The 27,636-nt window shown below is 43.9% G+C and overlaps 6 protein-coding genes and 1 pseudogene across 9 annotated transcripts in view; 5 read left to right on the top strand and 2 right to left on the bottom strand.

Moving 5' to 3' along the window:
- Positions 1 to 27,542, top strand: part of LOC128931908 (histone H2A type 1-H-like) — a 46,872-nt gene extending 19,330 nt beyond the window's left edge. For both annotated transcript variants that reach the window (XM_078368154.1, XM_078368153.1), the window contains 3 exons: positions 2,202 to 2,281; positions 16,668 to 22,546; positions 24,584 to 27,542. The gene's annotated coding sequence lies outside the window, so the exon portion shown is untranslated. The remainder of the gene's footprint in view (positions 1 to 2,201; positions 2,282 to 16,667; positions 22,547 to 24,583) is intronic.
- LOC144582001 (histone H4) overlaps positions 1 to 27,542 on the top strand; it is a 46,872-nt gene extending 19,330 nt beyond the window's left edge. For 2 of the 3 annotated variants that reach the window (XM_078368147.1, XM_078368144.1), the window contains exons 3-5: positions 2,202 to 2,281; positions 16,668 to 22,546; positions 24,584 to 27,542. The gene's annotated coding sequence lies outside the window, so the exon portion shown is untranslated. The remainder of the gene's footprint in view (positions 1 to 2,201; positions 2,282 to 16,667; positions 22,547 to 24,583) is intronic. The other variant, XM_078368145.1, reaches the window with a different exon arrangement.
- On the top strand, positions 709 to 27,542 carry LOC144582002 (histone H3.1). The gene is made up of 3 exons (XM_078368150.1): positions 709 to 2,281; positions 16,668 to 22,546; positions 24,584 to 27,542. The coding sequence occupies exon 1, from the start codon at positions 734 to 736 to the stop codon at positions 1,142 to 1,144; it is 411 nt and encodes a 136-aa protein (XP_078224276.1). The 5' UTR covers positions 709 to 733; the 3' UTR covers positions 1,145 to 2,281; positions 16,668 to 22,546; positions 24,584 to 27,542.
- H1-3 (H1.3 linker histone, cluster member) lies at positions 5,966 to 11,408 on the bottom strand. Its single transcript, XM_035297303.3, has one exon. It carries the CDS (start codon positions 11,356 to 11,358, stop codon positions 10,693 to 10,695), a length of 666 nt encoding a protein of 221 aa, XP_035153194.2. The 5' UTR covers positions 11,359 to 11,408; the 3' UTR covers positions 5,966 to 10,692.
- Positions 14,062 to 27,542, top strand: LOC144582005 (histone H4). Its single transcript, XM_078368158.1, has 2 exons — positions 14,062 to 22,546; positions 24,584 to 27,542. The coding sequence occupies exon 1, from the start codon at positions 14,093 to 14,095 to the stop codon at positions 14,402 to 14,404; it is 312 nt and encodes a 103-aa protein (XP_078224284.1). The 5' UTR covers positions 14,062 to 14,092; the 3' UTR covers positions 14,405 to 22,546; positions 24,584 to 27,542.
- On the bottom strand, positions 20,702 to 21,142 carry LOC118153077 (histone H3.1). Its single transcript, XM_035297310.3, has one exon. It carries the CDS (start codon positions 21,110 to 21,112, stop codon positions 20,702 to 20,704), a length of 411 nt encoding a protein of 136 aa, XP_035153201.1. The 5' UTR covers positions 21,113 to 21,142.
- Positions 21,713 to 22,544, top strand: LOC103792213 (histone H2B type 1-C/E/F/G/I-like; annotated as a pseudogene).
- Positions 27,543 to 27,636: the final 94 nt, after the last annotated feature.

The raw sequence follows: 27,636 nt of genomic DNA, 5'->3' as shown, positions 1-27,636 counted from the left end.
ACTCTCTTCGCCGCCATATTTTTCAATATTCTATATTGAAAATAGTTTTCTTGACAGCTATTGCCCTGATGCTTTGACGTTTTGATTTCCACAAAACAAAATAATAGCGTTAAATTCTTTGAGTCAAATCCGGTATTAAAGGGGCAGGGATTTGGGGATGTTAGAATTTTACTCTAAGAAAAATGAAGCACAAAGTTCCTTATGTTTAAACAGTGTATCTTAGAATACCGTATTTGAGTGAATTAGCTATGTACCCTATAATGAAATCAGGACTCATTCAGAACCAGGACTCATTAAGAGATACTTAGACAATGGATTTTAAGTGAGTGAATAGGGAAGGGAAAAACTTAAGGACAGTTAAGCAGAAAAAAACATGGTTTCGAAAAAAATTCTGAAGAACTTTAATTCAAATACATTCTATTTTTTATAGCTAAACAGGATAAAAGTTCAATCTGTTAAGTTAAATGATCAATGTTTGTAAGTTATTCTCTATGTGAAACATCAAAGAAACCTTTAACAAAAACGACTTAAATAGCCAGTTCTCTACCCAAATTTACCAATCAGAATCTTGCTCTGAAAAAATAAACCAATGGAAAACGGTTCCGATCACTTCCGGAATTTAGCAACCTATCACTAACAGGGATTGTCCACAATCCAATCAGAGTGATTCTCTTCCTTTATAAATACAGGGGTAAAGCAGGTTTTCCTAATTCCCTTGCTTCTCAGGTTAGTCATGGCGCGTACTAAGCAGACTGCCCGTAAATCCACAGGCGGTAAAGCGCCACGCAAACAGCTGGCTACTAAAGCGGCGCGTAAGAGCGCTCCGGCCACTGGCGGTGTGAAGAAGCCCCACCGGTACCGCCCCGGTACCGTGGCCTTGCGCGAGATCCGTCGGTACCAGAAGTCCACCGAGCTGCTGATTCGGAAATTGCCGTTTCAGCGCCTGGTGCGAGAAATCGCTCAAGACTTCAAGACCGACCTGCGCTTCCAGAGCTCAGCGGTGATGGCGCTGCAGGAGGCCTGCGAGGCCTACTTGGTGGGGCTGTTTGAGGACACCAACCTGTGCGCCATCCATGCCAAACGCGTCACCATCATGCCCAAGGACATCCAGCTTGCCCGCCGCATTCGTGGTGAGAGAGCGTAAATGTCTTGAGCACCAACCTTAAATACAAAGGCTCTTTTCAGAGCCAATTCCTTTATCCATGAAAAAAGCTGTAACCCTTTTAAGACTCAGTAGACCACGAGACTGTAGTAATTTAAATAGACTTTTGAAATTCAAATCTCCAATCCCCTCAATTTACGTCACTTGAATTCCCAAATTTAAACTCTCAGGTTTCGCCTGGGCCTCCTACTCGGGCACTTTTGGTCTGAATCAGGCTACCTTGTTCACTAGTGTTTTGAAGCCCAGCTACATGTCAGCGACGGCCAGCGCCTTGGGCCAAAGTTACCCTCTCTGTGCGCCTGATAGTGGTCCAAAGCAAAGGTTATTAGCTGGAACACAGGCCCGTGGCATTAACAGACAGCTCTTGCCGACTTGGCAGCCTTGCTTAGGTTATAAATTGCAGGAGTCAAAGGCGCAGATGGGTGTGTCTCAGATATACGCGAGTGCCAAACGAAAATGCAGAAGTCATAAGCCTTTTCAGCCGGTACCCAAAAGAACTCAACTACTAATTACCCTGTCTTAAATCTTAGGAAGGGTACCCCATATTTATCATCAAAAGGAAAATCCTTTGATGGCTTGAAAGGTCTTTCAGAAAATATCTGCTTTTCCTTTCCATGCAAAGGTACAGTTATGGCTATACCATACTAAATAGATATTTTCTTCCCATGAAAACTTTGCTCACAACTTGTAAACTGGTAGATGAAGGCAAGGGAAATAAAAAATTCTGTTCCGAAATCATACAGGCTGTTATTTGGAAATGTAGAAGGGTGTATACAGTATATGGGACACTACATGCCATTTGGAAGAATTTTGTTTATTCAAACATTTCAGCAAATTCCTCAGTTTTGAAATGGGGTGAAGTATCGTTAACTTTCATTGAGAAGTTTCTATTAATTTTTTTTTCAATGAGCTGTTTTCCCTTAAGTAGCACTAAGAGGTTAGTCATGTGGTAAAATTAATTGTGACAAAGCTGTAAATAGCTATGCAGACCAAGATAGCCATAGCCTGGAGAGTTTATGGAAGAAATCTTTGTTCATAGAAGCCTGTTCAACATAAAGACTTGGGTTCTACGGAACTGGATTCAGTGCATGAGGAAGACAGCGTAACTCCATAATTAAGGTAACTGCAGTCACGCATTTGTAATATAGTACATTCTGGATAAAAGCATTCTCTATGTGAATGTTGTTTCCTGTATCCTGTACTTTCTTTAAGGTTCTAGCTCAGCAAGTTTTAACCTGTATTTCTCTTATAGCTGTTGGACTTCAGTACATGGGGACTTGGAGGTGGTGGGCACAGAATGCATCTTTTTATATTATTTAATCTACTGGAACACCTAGCATGGTCATTTACCTAAAACAAAGCCTCGGGAAATGTAGTCAAGTTGAGATTTAACGTAAAAGATTACTGAACAGAAGTTACCATTTAGTGCATTCCTGGTTACAAAAATAAAAGATAAAGTTTATGTAATATTAATATGTAGTTTTTCTAAATAGGAAAAAAAATCCACAGTTACTGAGTGGCTGCAGTGGGCCAGAAGTCATGGAGTAATTTATGAAGCCTCCAAAAATGTAATATCAATGGTTATCAATTATCTAAAACAAATTAAGAAACTGAAACTAAGAAAATATCAGATAGTACTGGAGCCAAAACTTTCCCCACTAGGCATTAATGTTTTAAATAAACAGCCTCACCAGAATTTCGTCAGTTAATCCTTAGGGCTTTATCACCTGAAAGAGCTACCAAAGAAATACTGACATGTTTAAATCTTTTTTATACATTAAAATTGATGAATGTTTTAAAATTTACAGGGTCTTAAGCTAGCCATGGTGGCTCACACCTGTAATCCCAGCACTTTCGGAGGCTGAGACAGGTGAATCACCTAATGTCAGGAGTTCAAGAGCAGCTTGGCTAACATGGTGAAACCTTTGTCTCTACTAAAAAAAAAAAAAGAAGTACAAAAAGTAGCCAGGTGTGGTGGCATGCACCTGTAATCCCAGCTACTTGTGAGGTTGAGGCTAGGAGAATCAAACCTGGGAGGCAGAGGCTGCAGTTAGCCAAGACCATGCTACTGCACTGTAGGCTGGGATACAAAGCAAGATTCCATCTTAATAAAATAATAGCAATAAAATCAAATGTACAGGGTCTTATAGAATTGTGAAGTTCTATTATACCATAATTAGTACTGCAAACTGTACAGAAAAGTAGCTGATGTACATACATTGAAATATGACATTAACATTGACAAATTTTAGCCTTTCTGCATACTATTCAAATAATAGCCTTGATTTAGCCACACATGCACACACAACTTTTTTTTAAGGCATACACCAAGATAGTACTAAATAGTACCAGATGTATTTAAAATAAATTGTGATTTTATGTGGGGAAGATCAAAAGTCTGACTTGTGTCAGATCATATTTTTTATGTACCTGTTTGGCACAGTGTATTGTATATCCATTTCAGTTACAAAGTTGCCTGCAAGTACTTATGATTTTTTTAAAAAAGTATGTAATCTCTGAATAACCAGTAACTTCATATTATAAAAATATTAACTAAAGCTTGAGAAAATTCAGAAATCCCATTTTATTATTTCTCCATACTCTCCCTACTCCACCTGTCAACAGCAAATACTGGTATGTAACACATTGGAATTTGCACTGTATAGGTGAAACTTTTTCTTTATTTTTATTTTATGCTTGCCCCAACTAAAAATTGTATACATAAAATGGTATACTTCAGAAGATAAGGAAGATTGTCTGTAAATCAGGCAATGGAAACATGGGTCATGAAGGGGCCAGAGAAATTTGTTACCCTTGGTTTCCCACACAGGAAAACAGAAAATAAAATCACTGTATTTGATGACTATCTGAAAATAATTAACTTGTTTGATTGAATTTTTTAATTCAGACCCACACACAAACACACACACACACACATGCCCCTAGAGTAGTGGAAAATAAGACAAATGTTCTAGACTTCAGTTTAGTTAACTGGAGAAAATAATAGATGTATTAAAATTTTTCTATTGATAATTATTCTTAACTCTTAAATGTCATGAAAGCACATTTTGAGAGATAAGTTTATGTTTTAAATTAAAGGAACTTTTGCATGGAGATGTAATTTCAGAAGGAATTCGATGTATTGGAAGATTCTCACAAGGAATTTCTCCTGAACAAAGTTGTAAAAAAAAAAAAAGAAGAAAAAGAAATAGAAAGGTTGCATTGTTATTAGTGTCTGTGAATGTGAGCAGACAGTATTATGACAAGACGCTACAGGACTTTCCCTTGAACCTAGAAGTCAATGACCTAAATAAGGTATATTTGGTTTTTGTTTTCAAAAATGGGCCGGGCGTGCTGGTTCACACCTATCAACCTAGCACTTTGGGAGCCTGAGGTAGATGAATCACCTGAGGTCAGGAGTTAGAGGCCCCATCTGTAGTAAAAACGCCAAAACAAAAGAAAAATTAGCCAGATATGATAGCATGTGCCTGTAAGACCAGCTACCCAGGAAGCTGAGGCAGGAGAATCACTGGAACCCTGGAGGCGGAGGCTACAGGGACCCAAGATTGTGCCACAGCACTCCAGCCTGGTCAACTGAGACTATGCCGCCCCTCCCCCCCCCCAAAAAAGGTTAAGAATTTAGAAATTGGAGACTAGAGAAATTAGGGAACCAGTTAGTGAGCAATGGAATCATCCCAACTATGAGAGAATGTAGAAGGGAGAAAATGTTAGAATTATTGAGACTTCTTTAAAAATCAACCAGATTTAGGTTGGGTGTGGTGGCTCATGCCTGTAATCCCAGCACTTTGGGAGCCCGAGGAGGATCACGAGGTCAGGAGTTCAAGACTAGACTGGCCAACATGGTGAAACACTGTCTATACTAAAACACAAAATTTAGCTGAGCATGTTGACTCCTGCCTGTAATCCCAACTACTTGGGAGGGAGAGGTAGGAGAATTGCCTGAACTGAGACCAGGGAGGCAGAGGCTGCAGTTAGCATGCTCAGGCCACTGTACTCCAGCCTGGGCTACAAATCAAGACGCCATCTAAAAAAATAAATAAAAATAAAAATCAACCAGATTTTTTTTTATTTGAAAGACAGAAAGAGAAAAGAGGAGAGAGAACAGGAGTCTTGCTCTATTGCCCAGGCTAGAATGCAATCTAAAAATAGGTATTAAAAACCTCTTTTATGCCGATAATTGTGCTTAACAGCGGAGACAGGAAGGAATAAGGAAAGAAAATAACAAACAGCCAACCAATATTTCATTTAAGTCTGTGAAATGCTATGCAAATGCTGAGGAGTGATTTACTTCCAATTATGTGGTCACTTTCAAAATAGGTCTAATGTGATACTGAGAAAAATATATGTTCTGTGGACCTGGGGTGAAGAATTCTATATTCACTGAGTTTACTTGTTCCAGGTCTGAGTTCAAAAATCAACCAGATATAATGACTGTGCAACAGGGATATTTGAGACCTACACACAACACCATGAAAATCTGCTTCCTTCAGTTAAAAGAAAGTAGTGACTTCAGGCTGCGATTAAAAATTACTTTTGTGTCAGACCTATGCCATAAGCATAACTACTCTCCAACAGCTAAGATAATATAAAAATGCCCTCCACAACGTCCATGCTAAGACACTGTTAATCTTCTTTACAAATCTCCAGATATATATTATAACTGCTACCAAAATGTAAGATACGGAGAAAGATTTAAATAACTCCAGATTTCCTTGAAATCACGTGTGTGTCCTCTGTGGCAAATGAAGATGAATTTATATAAATCAGAGTGACTCTGGAAGATCCTTGATTGAATCATCTTTAATTGCTTCTGTAGCATTCCAAACATTGTGAAATGGGTACTGTCGGGGTCCGGCACGTCTGCTGGGGGACTACCGACCTGCGGGAGTCCCCGAGACCGCCAACGTAGATGTCTCGTTCAACCTGAGAGAGAGAGTGCACAGAAGAGAAAGAATATAGAAATGTAGAGTCTGGAGGGCTGGGCAGCACAGCAGCAGCCACAGCGAGCCACAGCGACAGCCACAGCGATTTTATTCTTGTGGGTTACAGCTTTTATACTTTTTTCTTGTTACATTTACTTAATCTCAGTAGAAAGAAAAAAGTGGTAAACAGAAAGGAAATAGAAACTCCACAGAAATAGTTATCAGGGGCTTGTAATATCCGCTCAGAAAGCAGTTTAAGGGGGCTTGTGATAGGAGTTTACATTTCAAAGATTTTACATTTCAAAGATACAATGGCACCCTTAAGGTGGCTGGTTAAACCTGTTTTTCACCAGGAGCTAAAACAAAGGCTTGGCTCCAGGGAAAATATGGGCAGGGGTCTCTGCTCCTCTCAGGCATCTCAATTGCAGCAAGTTTATTGCAATTACACAGAGACTGATGGGGACATGGAAGCAGACAGCATAATGTCCTCATAAACTGCAGGCCTTTGCTTTGCATTCTGTTGTTGCTTTTAGTGAGTCAGCTCACGGCCCTGTCTCACTCGACAGCCCTCGAGGTGAGGAAATGCAGTACAGGTCCAGCAGCCAAACTGGGGCGAGTCAACTAGCTGTCTCGAGCCCTTGGCGCGAACACTACAGGGTACTTCACAAGGGGCCTGAAATAGAAATATATAAGTTCTGCTTTTTTCTCAGTACCACTCCTTTTCCAGTGGATGTAACAGAAGTGAAGCAGTGTAAGAATGATACTAGGAATCAATAAACTTGTTTGAGACCTAGGTCCACCATTTACTGACAGCAAATTGTCATTTCCTGTCATTTCTCTTTTCTAAGCCCCAAGTTTCCTAATGGTAAAACAAACATTTTAGCTCTACCTAATATAAATGCATTATAACTGCCCCAGTGAGGCAGTTAAATAACTGCTTTGTAAAAGTAACGAACTACAGGTATAGTATAGTCATTTGGATTGTTCTTAAGGAATGCTACATTCCCCACCTAATTCTCTTAATCCTTATCACTTTTCATCAAAAGTTGAAATCTTGTCATTTTGGGTATTAAAGACTTCCCACATCTCTTTTCCCCATTGGGGATTGGGAAATAATGACCCAAAATGAAGGCCTTAGAAGCACCCTCAGAAGCAGAAGTTTGTCTCTGACCTCCTGTTCTCCTTTGGCCTCTCATTGAGGCTACACATAAAAACTAGAACCCCTCTTCCCCAAGGTGGTTACAGAAACCAGAACCCCTTTTTCTTCATAAAACCATAAAGCCTTAAAGAAGTACATGTCTTACATTGTTCAGCTGTAGGTCGTAGACCCTCTCTCATTCCAGAGGGTCCTGCCCCATACCCAGAAGGAATCTCAGCAGAGGCCAAGAAGAGTCTAGACACAGAGGCCTTGCTGTGTTTCCCCAGGCTATTAGCATTAGATGAAACACTCTGGCCAATGACATTTCTACATGGCAGTTGCTACTTTGTTGAACCTAAGCATAAAAATGGATAGTTTCCCCTGTACTTCTGGGCTTTCATTCTGCAGGTTCCCATGTCACAAAAGCCTATGATGAAGTATGACTTTGCTATTAATCTGTCTTTTTTCTGTGGATTTTCATTGAAGTTTCAGAGCATGAAGAAGTTTGCCTCACCCCAATACCTGTCTTTCCTACTCAATGACACAATCTATTATTTTCAAAAAGATTATTTTGAATAACTATTTCACGAGCGGACACGGTGGCTCACACCTGTCATCCTGGCACTTTAGGTGGCCAAGGCGGGCAGATCACGAGGTCAGGAGTTCAAGATCAACCTGGCCAACATGGTGAAACCCTGTCTGTACTAGAAATACAAAAATTAGCTAGGCACTGTGGTGCGTGCCTGTAATCCCAGCTACTTGGGAGACTGACGCATAATTACTTGACCTGGGAGGCGGAGGTTGCAATGAGCCAATATCGCACCACTGCACTCCAGTCTGGGCTACAGAGCAAAACTCCATTTAAAAAGAAAAAGATCACATCCTCCCATTTATTCAGATCTCCTTCTCAATCAAGCCACTCTCATATAGGGAGGTATTTTGGCTTTCTCTACGAAGAAGAAATTGTGTGATGTGCCCGTGGTACCCAAAAAATTAAACTCCTGCTTATAACTAGAAAAATATCACAGGCTACATCTTTTTTTGGGGGGGGGGAGGCAAATAATAATGTAAAATATAAAACAACGAATAAACATAATGTAAACAAAGAAGATCAAGAGGTATTACATTCATAAAGGCCTTATAATATTTTGTCCCACTGCAAACTTGTTTAATAATTAATGACTTGGACCAGGCACGGTTGTTCACACCTGTAATCTCAACACTTTGGGAGGCCAAGGCCGGGGGGATCACGAAGTCAAGAGATCAAGACCATCTTGGCCAGTATGGAGAAATTCCATCTCTACAAAAAATACAAAAATTAGCTGGGCATGGTGGCACACGCCTGTAGTCCCAGCTACTCAGGAGGCTGAGGCAGCAGAATTCCTTGAATCCAGGAGGCAGAAGTTGCAGTGAGCCAAGATCATACAACTGCACTCCAGCCTGAGCAACAAGAGTTAAACTCAGTCAAAAACAAACAAAAACAGTTTATGACTTGTTTTGTGCTATGTACTCTAGATTATGGAAATCTATAGACAGCTTCTCAAAACCATGTTTTTTTAAAAAAAATACAAGGCAAGAAAGGTAATGACAATGAAAGTTTTTTTCTTAAAGCTGTATATACTTTAGTTACACATCAAATAAGATGTAGCAGTAAGTGTAATAATGTTTGAAAGGTTCACAATTAAACTATACCTATAAGTTCAAAGTGATATAAAAATATCTATGATTATCATTGATGTGAAATCCAGTGATTAGCTGCGTGTACTCACAAAGGAAATACCAAATTGCATTTAGGATTTGTTAAAATGATGTAACCTTTTCCCATCTAAAGTCCCATAAACATCTGTAGAAATCAGATTATGTCCAGAGTTCTCAGTACAGTTAAGTGGGCTTTCCTAAAATCAAATACAAAATTAAACACCACCTCATCCTCCCAGATAAAATGGAAATAGTAGTACATACAGGTCAGCCCACCTTCCTATGGCTCATTTTCTTTGTCCTGGTAACCCCAATTTCAGGCTCCTTGCTGCTTTCCCCAAGGTTTTTCCTTTCATACTTTTCACTATCCCTTAGCCTCAGGGTGACAGCAATACTTATATCCCAGCATACACAAATTTTAATATCGCGCTCTGGTGAAAAATATCCTCTAGGAAAAAACACGCAAATAAAAATTTAAAAATAAGTTGATTGGTTAATTCAGCAGGCCGTGCAAACCAATGGAAAAGCATGGTTTACAAAACTGAGACAGAGACTATTGATGACCTCTTCCTCCGATTGGCTTAATACTAGAATTGCACTTTTCCCCAAACATTATATGGACGAGGGAAACAAGACCGAACTCGCACCAAACAAGACCGGCTCTTCCCATGCGGGCCTACAGTTGCCAGTAGGGTTAATATACCGCGTCCTCCGCAAAGAGCTACTCTGAGATGGTTGGGCCAGCACGCTAGTGTTACCTGGAAGCATTCTACAAAGTTAGAGTAGGCAGAAATAAGTTAACAGCCAAGAGAGACCCTGGGAAAATAAGTCCTGGAGACGCTGGCCACTGACAGAAAAGAAACACAATAACCACACTGCCTTTTTTTCCCCCCTAGAGGAAGTCTTGCTCTGTTGCCCAGGCTGGAATGCAGCAGCGCGATCTCGGTTCACTACAACCTCCGTCTCCCTTCAAGCGACTCTCATGCCTCAGGCTCCGCGTAGTAGCTGGGATTCCAGGTGCGCGCCACCACACTCCCGCGATTTTTTGTATTTCTTTACTAAAGACGGTTTCACCATGTTGGTAAGGCTGGTCTCAAACTCCTGACCTCATGATCCACCTGTCTTGGCCTTCCAAAGTGCTGAGATTATAGGCGTCAGCTACCGCGCTCGGCCCCAAAATGCCAGTTTTCAGCAACGTACCTGACCGCCGGTACCCCAGAACGAAGTGGGTAACAAAGCCTGCGAAAAGACGGCCACTCGGCGGCACCCACAACTGACCATCGCCAACGATTGGTTACACAAGATCGCGGGCCGCAGGAACCCTTCGCAGGCAAAGCCTGCTCAAAACCAGGAAGGGCTGTAGCTCAAAAAGTAATCTCCATATGAAAGCAAAGCATTTAAAACATATCCCTATACCAGGTAAAAATCGTTTCAGAGCCACTTTTAGGCGCCTCACTTTAAATCAGCTACCCAATCACGCACTAGGGCGGGAACTTAAAAGAAAAACCCAGGGGTAGTGGGTCTAGTAGCCCTAGCCACTCCGGTGACTGTGGCTGAGACCGGAGGATCTTCGAAACCAGGCTGCAGGGAGCGGTGAGCTTACTTGAACCCCAACTTGCTTCACTAGGATCGACCCGTCCGTCACTCCCACAGCAACCCCTCCAAGAAAAGTTACAGCTCTTTTGACTGAGATCTGTAGGTGGCCCTGAAAAGAGCCGTTTAAGTTTTCAAAGAGGAACGTCCCGCCAGTTTCACTTTTTCTTCGGAGCCGCCTTCTTCGCCTTTGTAACCTTCGGCTTCGCGGCTTTAGGCTTGGCTGCCTTGGGTTTAGGAACTTTGGCCTTGGCTGGACTCTTGGCAGCTTTCTTCGGCTGGGATGCTTTCACCTTTTTCGCACTCTTGGCCACTTTCTTGGCCCCAGCAGCTGTTGCCCCCTTTCTTGCTTTCTTAGGGGTCTTCCTCACGCTTTTCTTGGGTGTAACGGCAGCAGTCGCCCTCTTGGGTTTCTTGGCTGCCCCTGCGGGCTTCTTAGGCTTGGCAGCGCCCGCCTTCTTCGCTTTAGGCTTAGCTTCCCCGGAAGCCGCCTTCTTGTTGAGTTTGAAGGAGCCAGAAGCACCGGTGCCTTTAGTCTGCACCAAGGTGCCTTTGCTCACCAAGCTTTTGAGGCCAAGCTTGATGCGGCTGTTGTTTTTCTCTACATCGTATCCCGCAGCCGCAAGCGCTTTCTTAAGTGCGGCCAGAGAAACGCCGCTGCGCTCCTTGGAAGCTGCCACCGCCTTAGTGATGAGCTCTGACACTGGGGGTCCCGATGCCTTGCGTTTTCCAGCCGCTGCGCCTGCTTTCTTCACCTTCTTCTTCACAGGTGTTTTTTCCGCGGGTGCAGGAGTAGTAGGAGCAACTGGAGCAGTCTCCGACATGTTGCTGTCTTTCCAAAGACAAAAGTAAACTCTAAGTGTCAGAGCGCCTTGTCCTCTCCGGCGGAGGCTGAGGGTTTTTATAGAGAGACGCTGAGCGATGATTGGTTCCCTGCTCCATACGCGGCCCTGCTGGAAAAGGACTCCTCGGCTCTACCGCGCTGCTGTGTTTGTTGCCCCTTAAAAAACAGTAAAAATGTAAGAAATCTGGGCAGGAAATAATTACGGATTTGGGGGAAACTGATCCGAGAGACTTCGGGCTTCCTTCCTGCCTTATTTTCTGTGCATAGTTTTAAAACCGGCATCTTGAAACTTTCCTTATTCCCCCAACTCTCTTTCAAACTTCGGTCAAATCGAGACAACTTTCAGGTTTTCCTTAAAAATACTATTTCTCCCTCTTTCCTTTGCAAATGTCTATTCCAGGGCATTGTTCCCTGCATTCTTCTCTTCTCGACTTTATACAGATAAACTCATTTTTACTCAAATGTGTAGGAAAATTGGTGTTTTTCCGCAGGAACAATAGCACAGGCTCTCTGGCGAGCTGTTTGCATCAAGCTCTAGGAATTGGCACTGGGGTAGAAAGTACTATGTACAAGAGGGGGGATTATTTTAGAAAAGATAGGGTTTTTTTTGTTTTTTTGTTTTTTTTAAATAGCATTTAAGTTACTAGTGTGTAAGATGGATTTGATCTCACTATTTTAGTGGTTTAAAAATTTACAGAAAGATGAGAGTGAGGTTACATCATTCTTCTTATAGAAAAAAGTACTAAACAGACCAATCTTCTCTTAAAAGTTAGGATCATGGATTTTTCAGAGCTAAAATAGGCATTAAAGATCAACTACCACATCTCCAAAAACAAAACTGAATCAAGAAATGATAGAATGGCAGGCCAACATCATGTTACCAACTGTGAGCACTCAGAGCGAGAGCTTCTGAGCATTAACAGTTCACATGTTCCTGTCCCATCACTTTAAAATTGTAAATAATTTAATGGAAGACACTATTTTTTTTGCCAATATTTACCATAGAATTTTGTACATATTTTTATACTTTAAAATCATATTTAAAATACAAATTTTGGTTCTCTCTCTGTCTCTATCTCCAACCTGGTTGAATAAATGGTAAAAATCACTATTTACTAAAATAAAATACAAATTTCAACATTACAGGTGGGGACATTGAAGATTAGAGAGAAAAAAATCTCATTAAAATCACTTTCAAAATTTTCATCATTCTCCTTGGACTTTTTACTCACAAAATATAAACTGAGCTGTCACACCCAAAATTAAAAATTGGTGAATATGTCCATCTAAGGAGCTAAACAAACATTTCACAGCAAACATGAGTAACTTCACTGTTCCTTATCTTTCAGTTTGCAATGCAGATGATGGAATTATGTTACTATTGGATAATTAAGCATAAAATTAATATTCTCCATCAAATAATTGATGCTGAAATGAACTCCTATGTTTGTTAAATAAACAAGAGTAATTTGATGTTCTGTTACTACTAACAAAAATACTCATATTTCATAAAATCAAGTTATTCTGGCCTACACTCAATAGTGATTAGAGGACTTTTTCATGTAAATTCTAGGTAAATCCTAAATTCTTTCCCAAAGAAATTGGGGGAAAAAATCCTAGATAAAATAATCAACTTTGAGGATGTCATCTCTCCTGATTCAACTAATTTCATTAAAATTGCTTAAATTGTCTTAAGTAATTATTCACTTTCTTGCACAGATTGGAAATAAGTCTCTGGGACGTAAGGCCGTGTTGTATACCACAAAAACACAAATATGGTTTATGAAAGAGGAAAACGTACAGACTTGGATTTGTCGAAATCGGTAATTCCTGTAGGGAGGCATTTTATGGGTTTCTGGAGGAAGGGGCTGTGCATCATTATGGATATCATTTTCAACAGTGACTGATGGTCACAGGCACAAGCATTTCTTTTTCCAGTCCATAGCTTTATAATGTCTAACACAAATATAGGATTACGATTAAGATTGCTGGTCGGGCGTGGTGACTCAACTCCTGAAATCCCAGCACTTTGGGAGGCCGACGTGGGTGGATCACGGGATCCAAACATCAAGAGATCAAGCCTATCCTGGCCAACACCGTGAAACCCCGTCTATACTACAACACACACACACACACACACACACACACACACACACACATACACATACACACAATTAGCCGGCCGTAGTGGTGGGTGCCTGTAGTCCCAGCTACTAGGGAAACTGAGGCAGGAGAATCGCTTGAACTCAGGAGGCGGAGGTTGCAGTGAGCCGAGAACCCGTCACTGCACTCCAGCCTGGGCTTACAGAACGAGACTGTCTTAAAAGGAATAGTTACATTATTTTCTTGTCTATCCATTTTGTAGACAAGTGTATGTAGCGTTAGTGCCTCCTTTTTACAAATGTTAAAGGTGTTAGGAGACAAACAATCAGTTCTTTGAGAGCCAACAGGCACTAGACTGGAGGACACAGAAACCTGCACGCAAGCCCAAAACAAGGAAACAGAAAGGAGTCAAACCGAGTTGCATTTCCCCGCCCGCTTCGTTCCTTAGACAATAGTGTCGGGGACGCCCAGTAAGGTAGGGAAAAGGCGGAGACGCAGGTTTCGTTCCCGCCCCTGCATTTCAGTCTCCAAAAAGGTCCGCATTATTGATATATAAGGGGCTTCAGGGAGTACTGAAGTTGCAGAGGTACGGCCGCTACTTGCTTGTGAGTATGTCTGGCAGAGGGAAAGGAGGTAAAGGCTTGGGGAAAGGAGGCGCTAAGCGCCACCGGAAAGTGCTGCGTGACAACATCCAGGGCATCACCAAGCCCGCCATCCGGCGCCTGGCCCGACGCGGCGGCGTAAAACGCATCTCGGGCCTTATTTATGAGGAGACCCGCGGGGTGCTCAAGGTGTTTCTGGAGAATGTGATCCGGGACGCCGTCACTTACACGGAGCACGCCAAGCGCAAGACGGTCACCGCCATGGACGTGGTCTACGCGCTCAAGCGCCAGGGCCGCACCCTCTACGGCTTTGGTGGCTGAGCCTCTTTCCGGGCTTGCGACTGACAGCTCTCCCACAAAAGGCCCTTTTCAGGGCCACCTCCTTCCTCACGAAGGGCCGTAACCGCTTACCATGAAGACGTAGGCGATCTGAATTTCCTTTTGTAAACTTTCTGGGGTTGTAGCAGAGTTAACCCAAGCCGTTTTTACCGATCCTGCCAAGATGGCGGGTGTTGGGTGTGCTCCGGACAAAGGGAAGGCGAAAGAACATTGGGAACTTGGGTGTTTCTATCTCCGGCATCCACGGAAACTGGTGGAAATGATTTAAGAATACCAGCAGTTCTGCGACGTATGGGATCTATTTTATTCTCGGGTTTCTAAATTGTAACTGGTTGTGTACTATGTGGCTGGGTTTTATTACACTAGCATTACGTGTTATTAGCCATAGTACCTGAATGATCTCATCGGTTAGGGACAGGTCCATCACTGGTAAACTTAAAAATCCAGTATTTGTGGCGGGGCAGGGTGCCTCGGCTGTAACCCCAGCACCCTGGGAGACCGAGGCGGGCGGATTACTAAAGCTCAGAAGTTCCAGACTAGCCAGGGCACAAAAATGGTGAAACCCCGTCTACTGAAAATGCTAAGTACGAAAGTTAGCCCGGCGTGGTGGCGCACGCCTGCAGTCGCAGCTACTCTGCAACGGCCGAGGCAGGAGAATCGCTTCAGCAGGGGAGGCGGAGGTTTCAGTGATTGCGAGATGGCGCCACTGCGCTCCAGCCTGGGCGACATTGAGACTGTCTCAAAGACGAAAGAAAGGAAAGAAGGAAGGAAGGAGGGAGGGAAAGAGCCGTGTCCCCGCCGAGCTCAGGGGCTCAAGGAGTTCCTGACCACCCTAGCCAACATTGCAAAACCCCGTCTCTACGTTGTAGCACGCGCCTGTAATCCCAGACACTCTGGAGGCTGAGACAGGAGAATCGCTTGAACCCGGGAGGCGGAGGTCGCAGTGAGGCGAGGTCGAGGTCGTGCCACCACACTCCAGCCTGCGGCATAGAGCAAAGCCTCAGTTAAAAAAAAAAAAAAAAAAAGCCCGAGTTTTTGCCTTAGTGAATCTTTCTTGGGGGCAATTAACTGATTACAGGTCATTGATAATCTTACTGCTTTATTTCTCAAGTACTGATAATTTATAACCTCCTAAAGTGTTTCTCCTTGTGCTTTGTCAACCTATCGGGTTCCCTTTTCTTTCTCTCGTCTTTGAGACAGTATGACTGTGGCCCAGGCTAGAGCGCAGTGGCGCCATCTCGCAATCACTGAAACCTCCGCCTCCCCTGCCGGGACTGCGTTTTGTTCATATATGCATTCCCAGTGTCCATGGCATCAAACTACTTATTGCCACTCGTGTCTTCACACTGCTGGAGACCTACACTCTGCCAACATTACTTGAAATGCCCTGGTCCCCTGTCGTTCCCCTCTAGCTAACTGCTGATCAGAGTCAGAGCAAGAGAAATAAATGTGCATACTTATGACAAGTGTCATGCAGCTGGGTGTCCTGCTACTTGATCCTCTTCTGCAGATAGGTCTTTTATACTCACCTGTTGAGAGGCCTCTCTCCTGATGATGCCAGAGTTTTTAGCAGTTTTGTTATGTGCTAATGTATCCCAAATTTTTATTATAAAAATATTCAGAAAAAAACTTGATAAAAGATGTGTTTATCCATCATCGACCACCTAGATTCAATAGAGTGTACTTTACCACCATCTGAAAGTAAATGACAGACTCATGAATCTAAACCTATATACTTCAGCATCTAATTCCTAAAAATAAGGGAAATTACATGTAATCTAAATATATCAAAACTTTTTTTTTTTTTTTTTTTTTGAGACGGAGTTTCACTCTTGTTACCCAGGCTGGAGTGCAATGGCGCGATCTCGGCTCACCATTCCTCCGCCTCCTGGGTTCAGACAATTCTCCTGCCTCAGCTTTCCAAGTAGCTAGTATTACAGGCATGTTCCACTATGTCCAGCTGGTTTTTGTATTTTTAGTTGAGACAGTGTTTCACCATATTGGTCAGGCTGAACTTGAATTCCTGATCTCAGGTGATCCACACACCTCAGTCTCCTAATATTCTGGGATTACAGGCGTGAGCCATCATGCCTTGCTGGACCTAGGTGCTATTTCCTAAGTAGCAATAGAATACGTGAAAATGATGGGATATCACTTCTGGGATTAGGTTACAAAAAAGGACTGTGATCTCTCTTTCTTTTTATCTCTCTTCCTCTTTCTCCTCCCTGGCCCTGGGGCAAGCCAGCTGCTTCTTATGAAGAGGTGCAAGCGGACAGGAACTGAGGTCTCCAGCCAACAGACAGAGAGGACCTGAGGCCTGCCAGGAGCCATGGAAGTGAGTTTGAAACTGGATCCTGAAGCCCTGAAAGAGCTCCAGCCCTGGCTGACAGCTTCATTGCAACCTTGTGAGAGCCCGAGCCAGAGGACACAGCTAACTTCACCCAGATTCCAAGCCCACTGAAACCGTGAGGAAAACAAAAGTGTATTGTTTATTCAGCTGCCAAATTTGGGGCGATTTTTACCCAACCATAGGTAATGAATACAAGGATATTGCTTATTACTCAAAATCACTATATAAAACCCCTGAAAAATTGAAAGCTGCAACTAGGGAAATACGGAGAGTCTCCAAGAACACTCTGTTTCTTCTTAGAGACAGTGAGAAAAGCACATACATGTATGTGGCAGTCCTTTCAGTTTTGGCCACCAGGACGCTCAGAGCCAAATGTATGACCCAATTTTAGTAACTGTGTAAGCCCCTATGACCTGCTTATCTGTGTTCTTATTCCTGGCCTTTCATTTTATTCTGACTTTGTTTTCTCTCTTTTTTATTTTGAAACAAGATGGAGTTTCGCTCTTGTTGCCCAGGCTGCATTGCAGTGGCCTGATCTGGGCTCACCGCAAACTCTGCCTCCCAGGTTCAAGGGATTCTCCTGCCTCAGCCTCCAGAGTAGGAGCTGGGATCACAGTCATGCACCACCACGCCTGACTACTTTTGTATTTGTAATAGAGAGGGTTTCTCCATGTGGGTCATATTCTTCTTGAACTCCCGTCCTCAGGTGATCCACCAAAGTGCTGCGATTACAGGCATGAGCCACTGCGCCTGGGCCAGACTTTTCTTTGTACTGGTTTTATTAGCTAATCTATATTCGTACTTTTTTTTTTTTTTTTTTTTTTTTTTGAGACTCTCACTCCATGGCCCATAGTGGAGTGCTGTGATGCGATCTCGACTCACTGCAAACCTTCTCTCGGGTTCGTGATTCTCCTGCTTCAGCCTCCCAAAGTAGCTGGGATTACAGACGCGAACCACCATCCCTGGCTAATGTTTTATTTTTAGTAGAAATGGGGGGGGGGGGGGTTCACCATGTAAGCCAGGCTAGTCTTGAACTGCTGACCTCAAGTGATCCGCCTGCCTCCGCCTCCCTATATGTTGAGATTGCAGGCATGAGCCATCGCTCCCAGCCCATAAATCATTTTTTTAAAATAGTTTTTTAATTTAAAAACATAGTTTTGCACATTAAACAAAAAAAGTTTTGCATAGGTTGAACACAAAGTTCCCGGAGCTGGTGGTGGGAAGATCAGGTTATAGGAGGGTGGTTCAGCTCAGGAGCCTCAAGCATTGGCCAGGGGCGATTTTGATTGGGTAAGAAGTATCAAGTGCTAACGGCAAAAAAGGGAAAAAGGATGGCCCCAGAGGGAGGGGCCGGGCAAGGGCTCCCCCGGTCACCCACAGTGGCTCTCCTGCGCGCCAGGCGGCTCCATCTCCACGGCGTCACCCCTGACGGCCGCCCTGTGGATCCTCCGCGGTTCCGCATTCGGTGCCCGGACGCGGTGTAGACCGGGGTCTATGGAGCTCAGGACCCGAGGTTCTGCTCTGCCTTGACCCCGGGCTCCGAAGCGGAGGAACTTCTTCAAGATAGTGACTTCTCAGATCCCCAGCTCCTAAGCCGCGGCTCCTCCGACCTCCACCCAGCAGCAACCCTCAATCTGCGATCCCAAATCTGTTTTCTAGCCCAGAATCCGCGATACAGCCGGGTCCACCACAACCTTCAGCAGCCACACTCTCAGCCTCCGACCTCTCGGACCCAGCGAGCCCCGCAAAGACGTTAGGTGCGCGTCTGCGTGGTGGCCTGGCTCCCGGAAGCCACTCCCAGCAGCGTGCAGGCAGGTGGGGCTTCAGCTGGGGCCGACATCGCTGGCCTCCGGGTTCTCCTGGGCTCACCTGGGCTGCTGGAGGACCACAGGCTTCACTTGAGATCAGGGGTTCAAGACAAGCTTGGCCAACTCGTTGAAACCCCACTTCTACTAAAAATACAAAAATTAGCCAAGTGTGGTGTTGCGTGCCTATAGTCCTAGCTACTTGAGAGGCTGAGGCAGGAGAATTGCTTGAACCTGAGAGGCAGAGGTTGCAGTGAGCCAAGTTAGTGCCACTGCACTCCAGCCTGAGTGACAGAGCAAGACTCCGTCTCAAAGAAAAAAAAAAGCCTACTACAAGAGGTCGCATGCCTGTCGTCCCAGCTACTGGGGAGGCTGAGGCAGGAAGATCCCTTGAACCCGGGAGGAGGGAGTTGCAGACAGTCTGAGTACTGCATCGCGCCACTGCATTCCAGCCTACGTGACAAAGGTGAAACTCAGTCTAAAAAAAACCTAAAAGTTACGGCCAGGTGCGGTAGCTCATGCCTGTAATCCCGGCGCTGTGGCAGGCCGAGGCAGGGGGAATCACTTGAGGTCGGGAGTTCAAGAGCAGCCTAGTCAACATGGGGAAACCCCATCTCTACTAAAAATTAGCCGGCATGGTGGTGGGCATCTAAAATACCAACTACTTGGGAGGCTGAAGCAGGACAATGTTTGAACCCGGAAAGAGGAGGTTGCAGTGAGCTGAGATCGCGCCACTGCACTCAAGCTGGGCGACAAGGGCAAAATTCCGTCCCCCCCCGCCCCAAAAAAGTGGCCAGGCGCGGTGGCACACGCCTGTAATCCCAGCATTTTGGGAGGCCGATCACGAGGTCAAGAGATTTAGAGCATCCTGGCCAACATGATGAAAACCCGTCTCTACTAAAAACCACAAAAATTAGCTGGGCGTGGTGGCACGCGCCTGTAGTCCCAGTTACTTGGGAGGCTGAAGCAGAATTGCTTGAACCCGGAAGGCAGAAGTTGCAGTGAGCCAAGATCGCACCACTGCACTTCAGCCTGGTGCCTGGCGACAGAGGGAGACTGTGTCAAAAAAAAAAAAAAAAATTGCAATAGAATTTTCCTGAACCCAGTTTTCCCTGTGCGTTTCTATTTGAGTTCAGAAAAAAACACCTCAAAATAACGCTAAGCTGCCATTGACTATTCTGTGAAAAACAGCAGGGACAAGAAAAAAATACTTTAAACTCGTTTCTAAAGGCGAATTGAACTTCCGGGTGAAAAGATGTCCTCTTTACACCAGAGAAAAATTCTTATCTAGAAAGGGAAGTTGAGGCAGAGGAAAATGTGTACAAAGCTTATTAAACTAATACATACATTCTTGGTTACGTTTCCAACCCCCTAACTGCTTTACCCTGAGAACCCCGCCATTTAGAACATTTCGTTTATTGCTGTACCATTTTAGTATTTTAGTGCGCGGATACGCCTGGAAATTGGCGCTTTCCTTTGGAAGGCTCCCGTGACATGTAAAATTTGTATTAACTTTTATCAATTTCTCCTGCTTATGTGTCTCAAACGAATCCTAAGTGTAAGCCAAAAAAAAAAAAAAAAATTAAAGTAATGACTTAAGTCCCCATACTGTTGCAAAGCTTTCCTACTTTTGTGTGCATGTTTACTTTTTCCCTCAGTTTTGGTTTTGCCTCAGCACACAAGCGTTTTTTTTGTTTGGAGACTGGGTTTTGCTGTCGCCAAGGCTGGAGTACACTAGCGCGATGTCGGGTTAAGGCAACATTCGCCTCCTGGGTTCAACTGATTCTCTCTGCCTCAGCCCCAGGAATAGCAGGTATTCCAAGAGGGCGCCACCACGCCTTTAAAAAGACGGGCCTTTTATCACATTAGCCAGACTAGTCTCGAAATCCTGACCTCAAGTAATCCTACCGCCTCAGACTCCCAGTTAAGGGACTGGTGTTGAGGTGCTGCTCTCGGCCGAGAAAAGCCTAGTATAGGAGCCTCAGGCCCAAGCCCCGTCCCTTAACCCCCCACTCATCCTCGTTTTTAGACTTTACTCCCCAGCGCTACGGCTCATTCAAATGAAAGTGTTGTTGGCTCTGAAAAGAGCCTTTGGTTTACGTTGGCACTCGCCGTTAGTACAACTTATGCCCTCTCTCCGCGAATGCGGCGAGCGAGCTGGATGTCCTTGGGCATGATAGTCACCCGCTTGGCGTGGATGGCGCACAGGTTGGTGTCCTCAAAGAGCCCCACCAGGTAGGCCTCGCAGGCCTCCTGCAGCGCCATCACCGCTGAGCTCTGGAAACGGAGGTCGGTCTTGAAATCCTGCGCGATCTCACGGACCAGACGCTGGAATGGCAGCTTGCGAATCAGTAGCTCGGTCGACTTCTGGTAGCGACGGATCTCGCGCAGAGCGACCGTGCCGGGGCGGTAGCGGTGCGGCTTCTTCACGCCGCCGGTGGCCGGAGCGCTCTTGCGAGCAGCCTTGGTGGCCAGCTGCTTGCGCGGCGCTTTGCCGCCAGTGGACTTCCGAGCTGTTTGCTTCGTACGAGCCATGAGAAGGAATTTCAGAAAATGGGCGCGACTGAAGAAACAGGGGGTGTTACTCTTATTTATAAAGGCAAAGTCCTTCTGATTGGTCCGATTCTTCCAATTTCGCTCCCTGATTTATGTAATGAGATGATAGGACTTGTGATTGGCTACCAGGTCTCATTTATAAAATCTTAACCTATGGAAGTGTGTTTGGTTTCTTCTAGTTCCTTGCCTTTTATTATGTTTTATGTGCCTACCTCTATTATGTACCTTCACTGATTTTAATCAATTTGTTTGGGATTACGATTGAGAGACTGAAGTGAACGCTCTGCAGTTCTGAAGCGATTTCAAAAATTCCGCGTTTGAACGTGATTGGTCCAGCTCAATTTGTCTTTTAATATTTTATTTAAAATTTTTACTTTGAAGAAATATTTTATTTTCAACACATGTACCCTATTTCATATATTCTGAGCCTTCCAACAAACACTGGTTTCACTTCCAGACACTCCATTCCTAGGGAACATTAAAATCCCATCGCTCTTGAAATTTGTTCATTCTTTGACTCTTGAAAAAGTTTAAATTTTTATATAAGAATGCTGACGACCTTGATCACCTCACAAAAGAATGCCAATGGTACAATTCTGGAAACATGTAAATCTTTAGCTAATTTCCATTTTAGAATTATTCATACATAATTTTAAATCTGGAACCTGCAATTGGGTAGGAAACTAGAAACATAACATCCGTCTTTGCTTCTGTTTAGATTCGCACTAAGGAGACAGGACTTACAGCTAGACGACACTGGAAAGGCATTTTTTTCTTAACGTTTTGAATGAAAAACTACGCTTTATCCCCCAACGGTATCGAAAAGAATTTAGGATAGGTTTTGGAAAGATATCCAATTAAAAACTAGAGTTGAATTTAACTTTTTTATTGGCTGATTTGGTCCAATCAGGGATTAAGAAGTATTAAGCACCTATTTGCATAGAAGGTCTACAAAAATAGCCAGCTATGGTGTTGAAAAGGTTGATTCTTGGGTGTATTCTTTCTTCCTTTTGCTTTTTGTGATGTCTGAGCCAGCTAACTCCACTTCCGCCCCTAAAAGAGGCTCCAAGAAGGCGGTCACCAAAAGCGTAGAAGGACGGCAAGAAGCACAAGCGCAGCCGCGAGAAGCGCAAGCGCAGCCGCGAGAAGCGCAAGCGCAGCCGAAAGGAGAGCTACTCCGAGTACGTGTACAAGGTGACGAAGCAGGTGCACCCCGACACCGGCATCTCCTCCAAGGCCATGGGCATCATGAACTCCATCAACGATATCTTCGAGCGCATTGCGGGCGAGGCCGACCATCACCTCCAGGGAGTTCCAGACAGCCGTGCGCCTGCTGCTGCCTGGGGAGCTGGTCAAGCACGCCGTGTCGGAGGGCACCAAGGCCGTCACCAAGTACACCAGCTCCAAGTGAATGTAAGCATGTTCAAACCCAAAGACGTTTTAGAGCCACTTAATTACCTCAATTAAGAATATTAATACTGGGCGCTGCTGTATTCATCCTGTTCCTCTGACAAACACTTGGTTTTTAGGGCTTGTCTTTGCAAAGGTGGTGTCTTAATACATTATCCTAGTTAGTCAACTCGGGCAATTTTTCCAGTTTCGGCCTTGCCTTGTGTTACTGAGGCAGATAATTTGACACAACAGGAAAAGTGGACATTCTTCTTTGGGAACTAGAAAATGAGTGTGTAGTTTAAGATCCAGTTTATCAAGCTGGAACTGGTAAGTGAATATTAACAATAAGTTGAAACTACAAATGAGAGCCTTTAATAGTGAACCCATCTAGACAGCATAATATGTCTGTAGGAGTCTCAGGGAGGTCAATGTCAACTGGAATACAGTAGTTTACCAACTACCTGGAAAAATGGAATCTTGTCTGTGGTCCAGGCTTGAGTACAGGGGTGTAATCTTGGCTTACTGAAACCTCTGCCTCCTGGGTTCAAGCTGTTCGGTGTCAACGACCAGCCCTAAAAATTTCAGTTTCTTAATAGACGGTGACTAGGAGACATACTTTATGGGGATGAAAAAAATACCATAGAATAAACGTTTAGTTACTCTGCAAGTAATATGTGGGGTTTTAGGTGTCATTGAAAAAATTTAGATTTGCAAAACAAAGTTGCGCAAAGAGTATAAAAAACAAAGGGCCTGGCACAATGTGTCTGTTTTTAGGTGGTGGTTGGCAGTCACCAAAGAAGCCAGGCTCAGGCCGTCTTAAGTTGAAAAGGCTAACAGGAATCACTAGAAATATGTGTACAATTTCTGCTGTGGATTTTTTCAATACTGAGATTATCGATTGTAATGGTGGAGTAATAGAGGCTGAAACCCCTACCTTCCTCCACGCTCATAGGCATTTCTCTTCAATCATAGAGTGTGGGGGTAGCAGGAGGTAAGGGAAGAGTATTTTAAGATGCTAGATTTGAGATGCACCTAAAATTTTTCCTCAAAAGTATCTGGTGGATGGACTAGTACTTTAAGTTTATTCATTTATTGAGAACCCATTAAATTACGGAAAATATTTAGGAAAGAGCAGTGAGAAAGATAAAAATGTTCCCTGTCCTTTATCTGGATTGAAATCTAAAGTGGATATTTATACAGTAAATTCAAAAACTAAAGAGGGAAGCATAGGCCAGATGCATTGGCTCATGCCTGTAATCCCAACACTTTCGGAGGCCAAGGCGGGCAGATCACCTGAGGTTGGGAGTTCGAGACCAGCCTGACCAACATGGAGAAACCCTGTCTCTACTAAAAATGCAAGATTAGCAGGGCGTGGTGACACATGCCTGTAATCCCAGCTACTGGCAAGGCTGAGGCAGAAGAATTGCTTGAACCCAGGAGATGGAAGTTGTGGTGAGCTGAGATCACACCATTGCGCTCCAGCTTGGGCAACAAAAGCAAAACTTAATCTCAAAAAAAAAAAAAAAAAGAAGGAAGCATAAGTATGAAAGTCATTTTTTCTTTCTTTTAACTGGATTTTGATGGGACTGAATTTAAATTCCCTAAAACTGATTTAACCAACTCTAAAAAACTTGCAAGAAGGCAGTTCTGGAGGGAGGGTGGAACAAGAGAGATGGTAGAAGAGGAGCCAGCAGCATGGATTTCGAAACTAGACATTCTTGGCCTCCTCCCTAGGGGCCAGTCACGCTAACTGTCTCAAGCCCTTGGCGCAAATGCTGCAGTACCCTATTGCAATATTGGGTGATCACTGTCCACCTCCCTCTGCAGTATACATGTTAATAAACTCATATGCCTTTTCTCTTATTTATTCTGGTCATTAGTTTAAACTTTCTTCCTGTGGGCCCACATTGAAACTTCATTTTTTAACTTCTAGTTAGGTGTGGCCTTTTAGCTAAGTTTCTGTCAATGGAACATAAATAGAAGTAAAGTTTGACATTTCCAGGCCTGGGGCATAACAACTTTCCATTAAGGATTTTCCCATGTTCTTCGTCCTTGCAGGACAAATGTGGAAGCCACATTTAGGATAGCTAAGCCACAAAGACAGGGCATCTGGGTTCCAGAACCACTGCTGGAAGAAAGAGTGACCTGTTGATACAGAATATCCTTTTTGAACCTCATATCTGCAGAAAATAAACTTGTATTTATCTTAACTGCTATGTCCTGCACCCAAGAAGGGTCCAGATTCTTAATTTCTAAAAGAAAATTATTTACTTGTCGCTGGATTAATCTTTAGGTTAAAACATTTCATCTGTAAAAGAAACGAGTTCACAAGGAGAAACAAATCAAAATGTGGTTGAACTTCTTAAGAGATAACCAGAGAAGAAGCAGCTACATTCAGCTCTATCAGCAATAGAACAACTGTCCACAGCCCAGTGATCTTTCAAATGTGGATGTGACCATAAGGATGAGGTAGTTTCACTGGTTATGTTGCCTCTTGGATCCTCCATTAGAAAAGCACAAGGAGGGCTTGATGTGGTGACTCACACCTATAATCACATCACTTTGGGACCCCAAAGCAGGAGGATCACTTCAAGAGTTCAAGACCAGCCTGAGACCTCATCTCTATATTCAGAAAAAAAAAAAAGTCAAATAAATATAATGAGTAAGGAGGCCAGGGGTGATGATGGCTCACACCTTTAATCCCAACGCTTTGGGAAACAGGTGGGAGGATTGCTTGAGGCAAAGAGTCAAAGTTGCAGTGAGCTAGGATCATGCCACTGCAGTCCAGCCTGGACAACAGAGCAAAACGGTCTCCAAAAAAAGAAAAGGTCAAGGAGAAAGCAGAGACCTTGTAATACTGACATTGCTCCCCAAAAGTCTCACAGAATAATCTGGGCAAATTTTGTGGCCCCCCAGACATGTCTTTTCCTCTAACTGTACTTATGAAAGAGTGAAAGTAATCGATAATCCATTATTGTCAGTTATAATCATAAAATCCCTGGATCTCATATTGGACTATAGTCTCAATAAGAAGGACTAAGAAGAAATGTGATCTCTCAATTTTTGTCAGGGTTTAAGTAGGGCTCAAGATCAGTAGTTGGGAACATGCATCATCTTCATCACAATTTAATTTTGTTTTTATTAATTATGGATTCAGCCATCACATTACAACCATTATAGAACTTTGAATATGGAGTTCTGTGGCCAATAGGAGCGGTTTTCTTTGTACTTGGGAGCTCGTCCATAGATATCTAGTATAATCACATCTCAGAAAATGTTACAGTATATAAAGCCTTTTTATAAAGATTACATTCAATTCTTCTGAAAAGTACAATGATAGTAACTTTGCAGATCGCTTAGTTTTTATTTTAAATCAATTATCATATAATACTGTTTCGTTAACTACTTGGTATACTTGGATAGGGCTAGCATTCCTCCATGGGGTTAGCACTCATCACTCATCTTTTCCTGCCCCTGCCCTTGGTTCACTGAGTGTCCTTGAGTATCTGAGCAACACTTTTGAAAAGTATTAAAATATATGAATCAGGCCAGATGCAATCAATGACTCACGCCTGTCATCCCAGCACATTGGTGTTTGGAAAACTCTGCCCCTACTGCAAAATCTCTCTTTCCCTCCCCCCACAAAGAGGCTCCCTTATCTCTCACTTTACATACCGGTCCTAGCCCTCCCGCCGCCCAGCTTCCCGCCGCCCAGCTTCCCACCCAGCAGTTCAAACTGACCAACTGTTGCCCACCACCTCGGCTTTTGGCTTCCCCACCCCCCAGCCCTTCAGCCCCCTATAAAACAACCCTGCCCCTCTGAGCAGCGCGGCCATTTTTCCTTTTCGTCCCAGCTGGCCCGCCCGGAGGCTCTTTCCTCTCAATAAAGCCTGAACTTAAGGAATTTCCTCTAGCCTGCGGTCCGGTTTCTTTCCCAATGAGCCCAGACTTCCCGCAGAGGGTAGGTCGGACAATTGGGAGGCCAAGGTGGGCAGATCACCTGAGATCAGGAGTTCAAGACTAGTCTGGCCAACATGGCAAAACCCTGTCTCTGCTATGAAATACAAAATTTAGCCAGACGTGGCAGGCGCCTCTAATCCCAGCTACTTGGGAGGTTGAGGCAGGAAGAATGGCTTGAACCTGGGAGGTGGCTGTTCCACTGCACTCCAGCCTACGTAGCAAAGTAAGACTCTCAAAATAAGGCCGGACACCGTGGCATGTAGGGTACCAGCCCCTACCCCGTTGATGGGTGCCCTTAGTCCTGGCAGTGATGAGGGATTGAGAAGCAAATAAAAAGAATAGAATTTTACAGCATGGGTCCAGGGGACCAATGCAAGTGTGGGGACCATGTTGGGACCAAGTTCTGGTTTCCAGAGGATTTTATTAGGTGCCTACACTTGTTAATTGAGGAGTGGGGTAGCAGGGTGTGGTGTTCGCGCCAAGGGCTCGAGACAGCTAGTGGACTCGCCCCAGTTTGGCTGCTGGACCTGTACTGCATTTCCCCACCTCGAGGGCTGTCGAGTGAGACAAAGGGCCGTGAGCTGAGTCACTGAAGCAACAACAGAATGCAAAGCAAAGGCCTGCAGTTTATGAGGACATTGTGCTGTCTGCTTCCATGTCCCCATCAGTCTCTGTGTAAGCAATAAACTTGCTGCAATTGAGATGCCTGAGAGGAGCAGAGACCTCTGCCCATATTTTCCCTGGAGCCAAGCCTTTGTTTTAGCTCCTGGTGAAAAACAGGTTTAACCAGCCATCTTAAGGGGGCCATTGTATCTTTGAAATGTAAAATCTTTGAAATGTAAACTACTACCACAAGCCCCCTTAAACTGCTTTCTGAGCAGATATCACAAGCCCCTGATAACTATTTTTTATGGAGTTTCTGTTTCCTTTCTGTCTACCCCTTTCTTTCTTTCTGCTGAGATAAAGTAAATGTAAACAAGAAAAAAGGTATAAAAGCTGTAACCCACAAAAATAAATTTGCAGCGTTTTGGCCATAATCTTCACGCAGCCCTCCAGACTCTACTTTTCTATATTCTTTCTTTTCCGCGCACTCTCTCTCTCAGGTTGAACGAGACATCTACGTTGGCGGTCTCAGGGACTCCCGCAGGTTG

This window comes from Callithrix jacchus, chromosome 4 (genome assembly GCF_049354715.1).
Source record: "Callithrix jacchus isolate 240 chromosome 4, calJac240_pri, whole genome shotgun sequence".
Classification (NCBI taxonomy): domain Eukaryota; kingdom Metazoa; phylum Chordata; class Mammalia; order Primates; family Cebidae; genus Callithrix; species Callithrix jacchus.
This window is presented reverse-complemented; position numbering and strand designations above follow the sequence as displayed.

Bases quoted from the DNA above. Each gene is read 5' to 3' on its own strand.
- LOC144582002 (XM_078368150.1), top strand. From the start codon at position 734: ATGGCGCGTACTAAGCAGACTGCCCGTAAATCCACAGGCGGTAAAGCG.
- H1-3 (XM_035297303.3), bottom strand. From the start codon at position 11,358: ATGTCGGAGACTGCTCCAGTTGCTCCTACTACTCCTGCACCCGCGGAA.
- LOC144582005 (XM_078368158.1), top strand. From the start codon at position 14,093: ATGTCTGGCAGAGGGAAAGGAGGTAAAGGCTTGGGGAAAGGAGGCGCT.
- LOC118153077 (XM_035297310.3), bottom strand. From the start codon at position 21,112: ATGGCTCGTACGAAGCAAACAGCTCGGAAGTCCACTGGCGGCAAAGCG.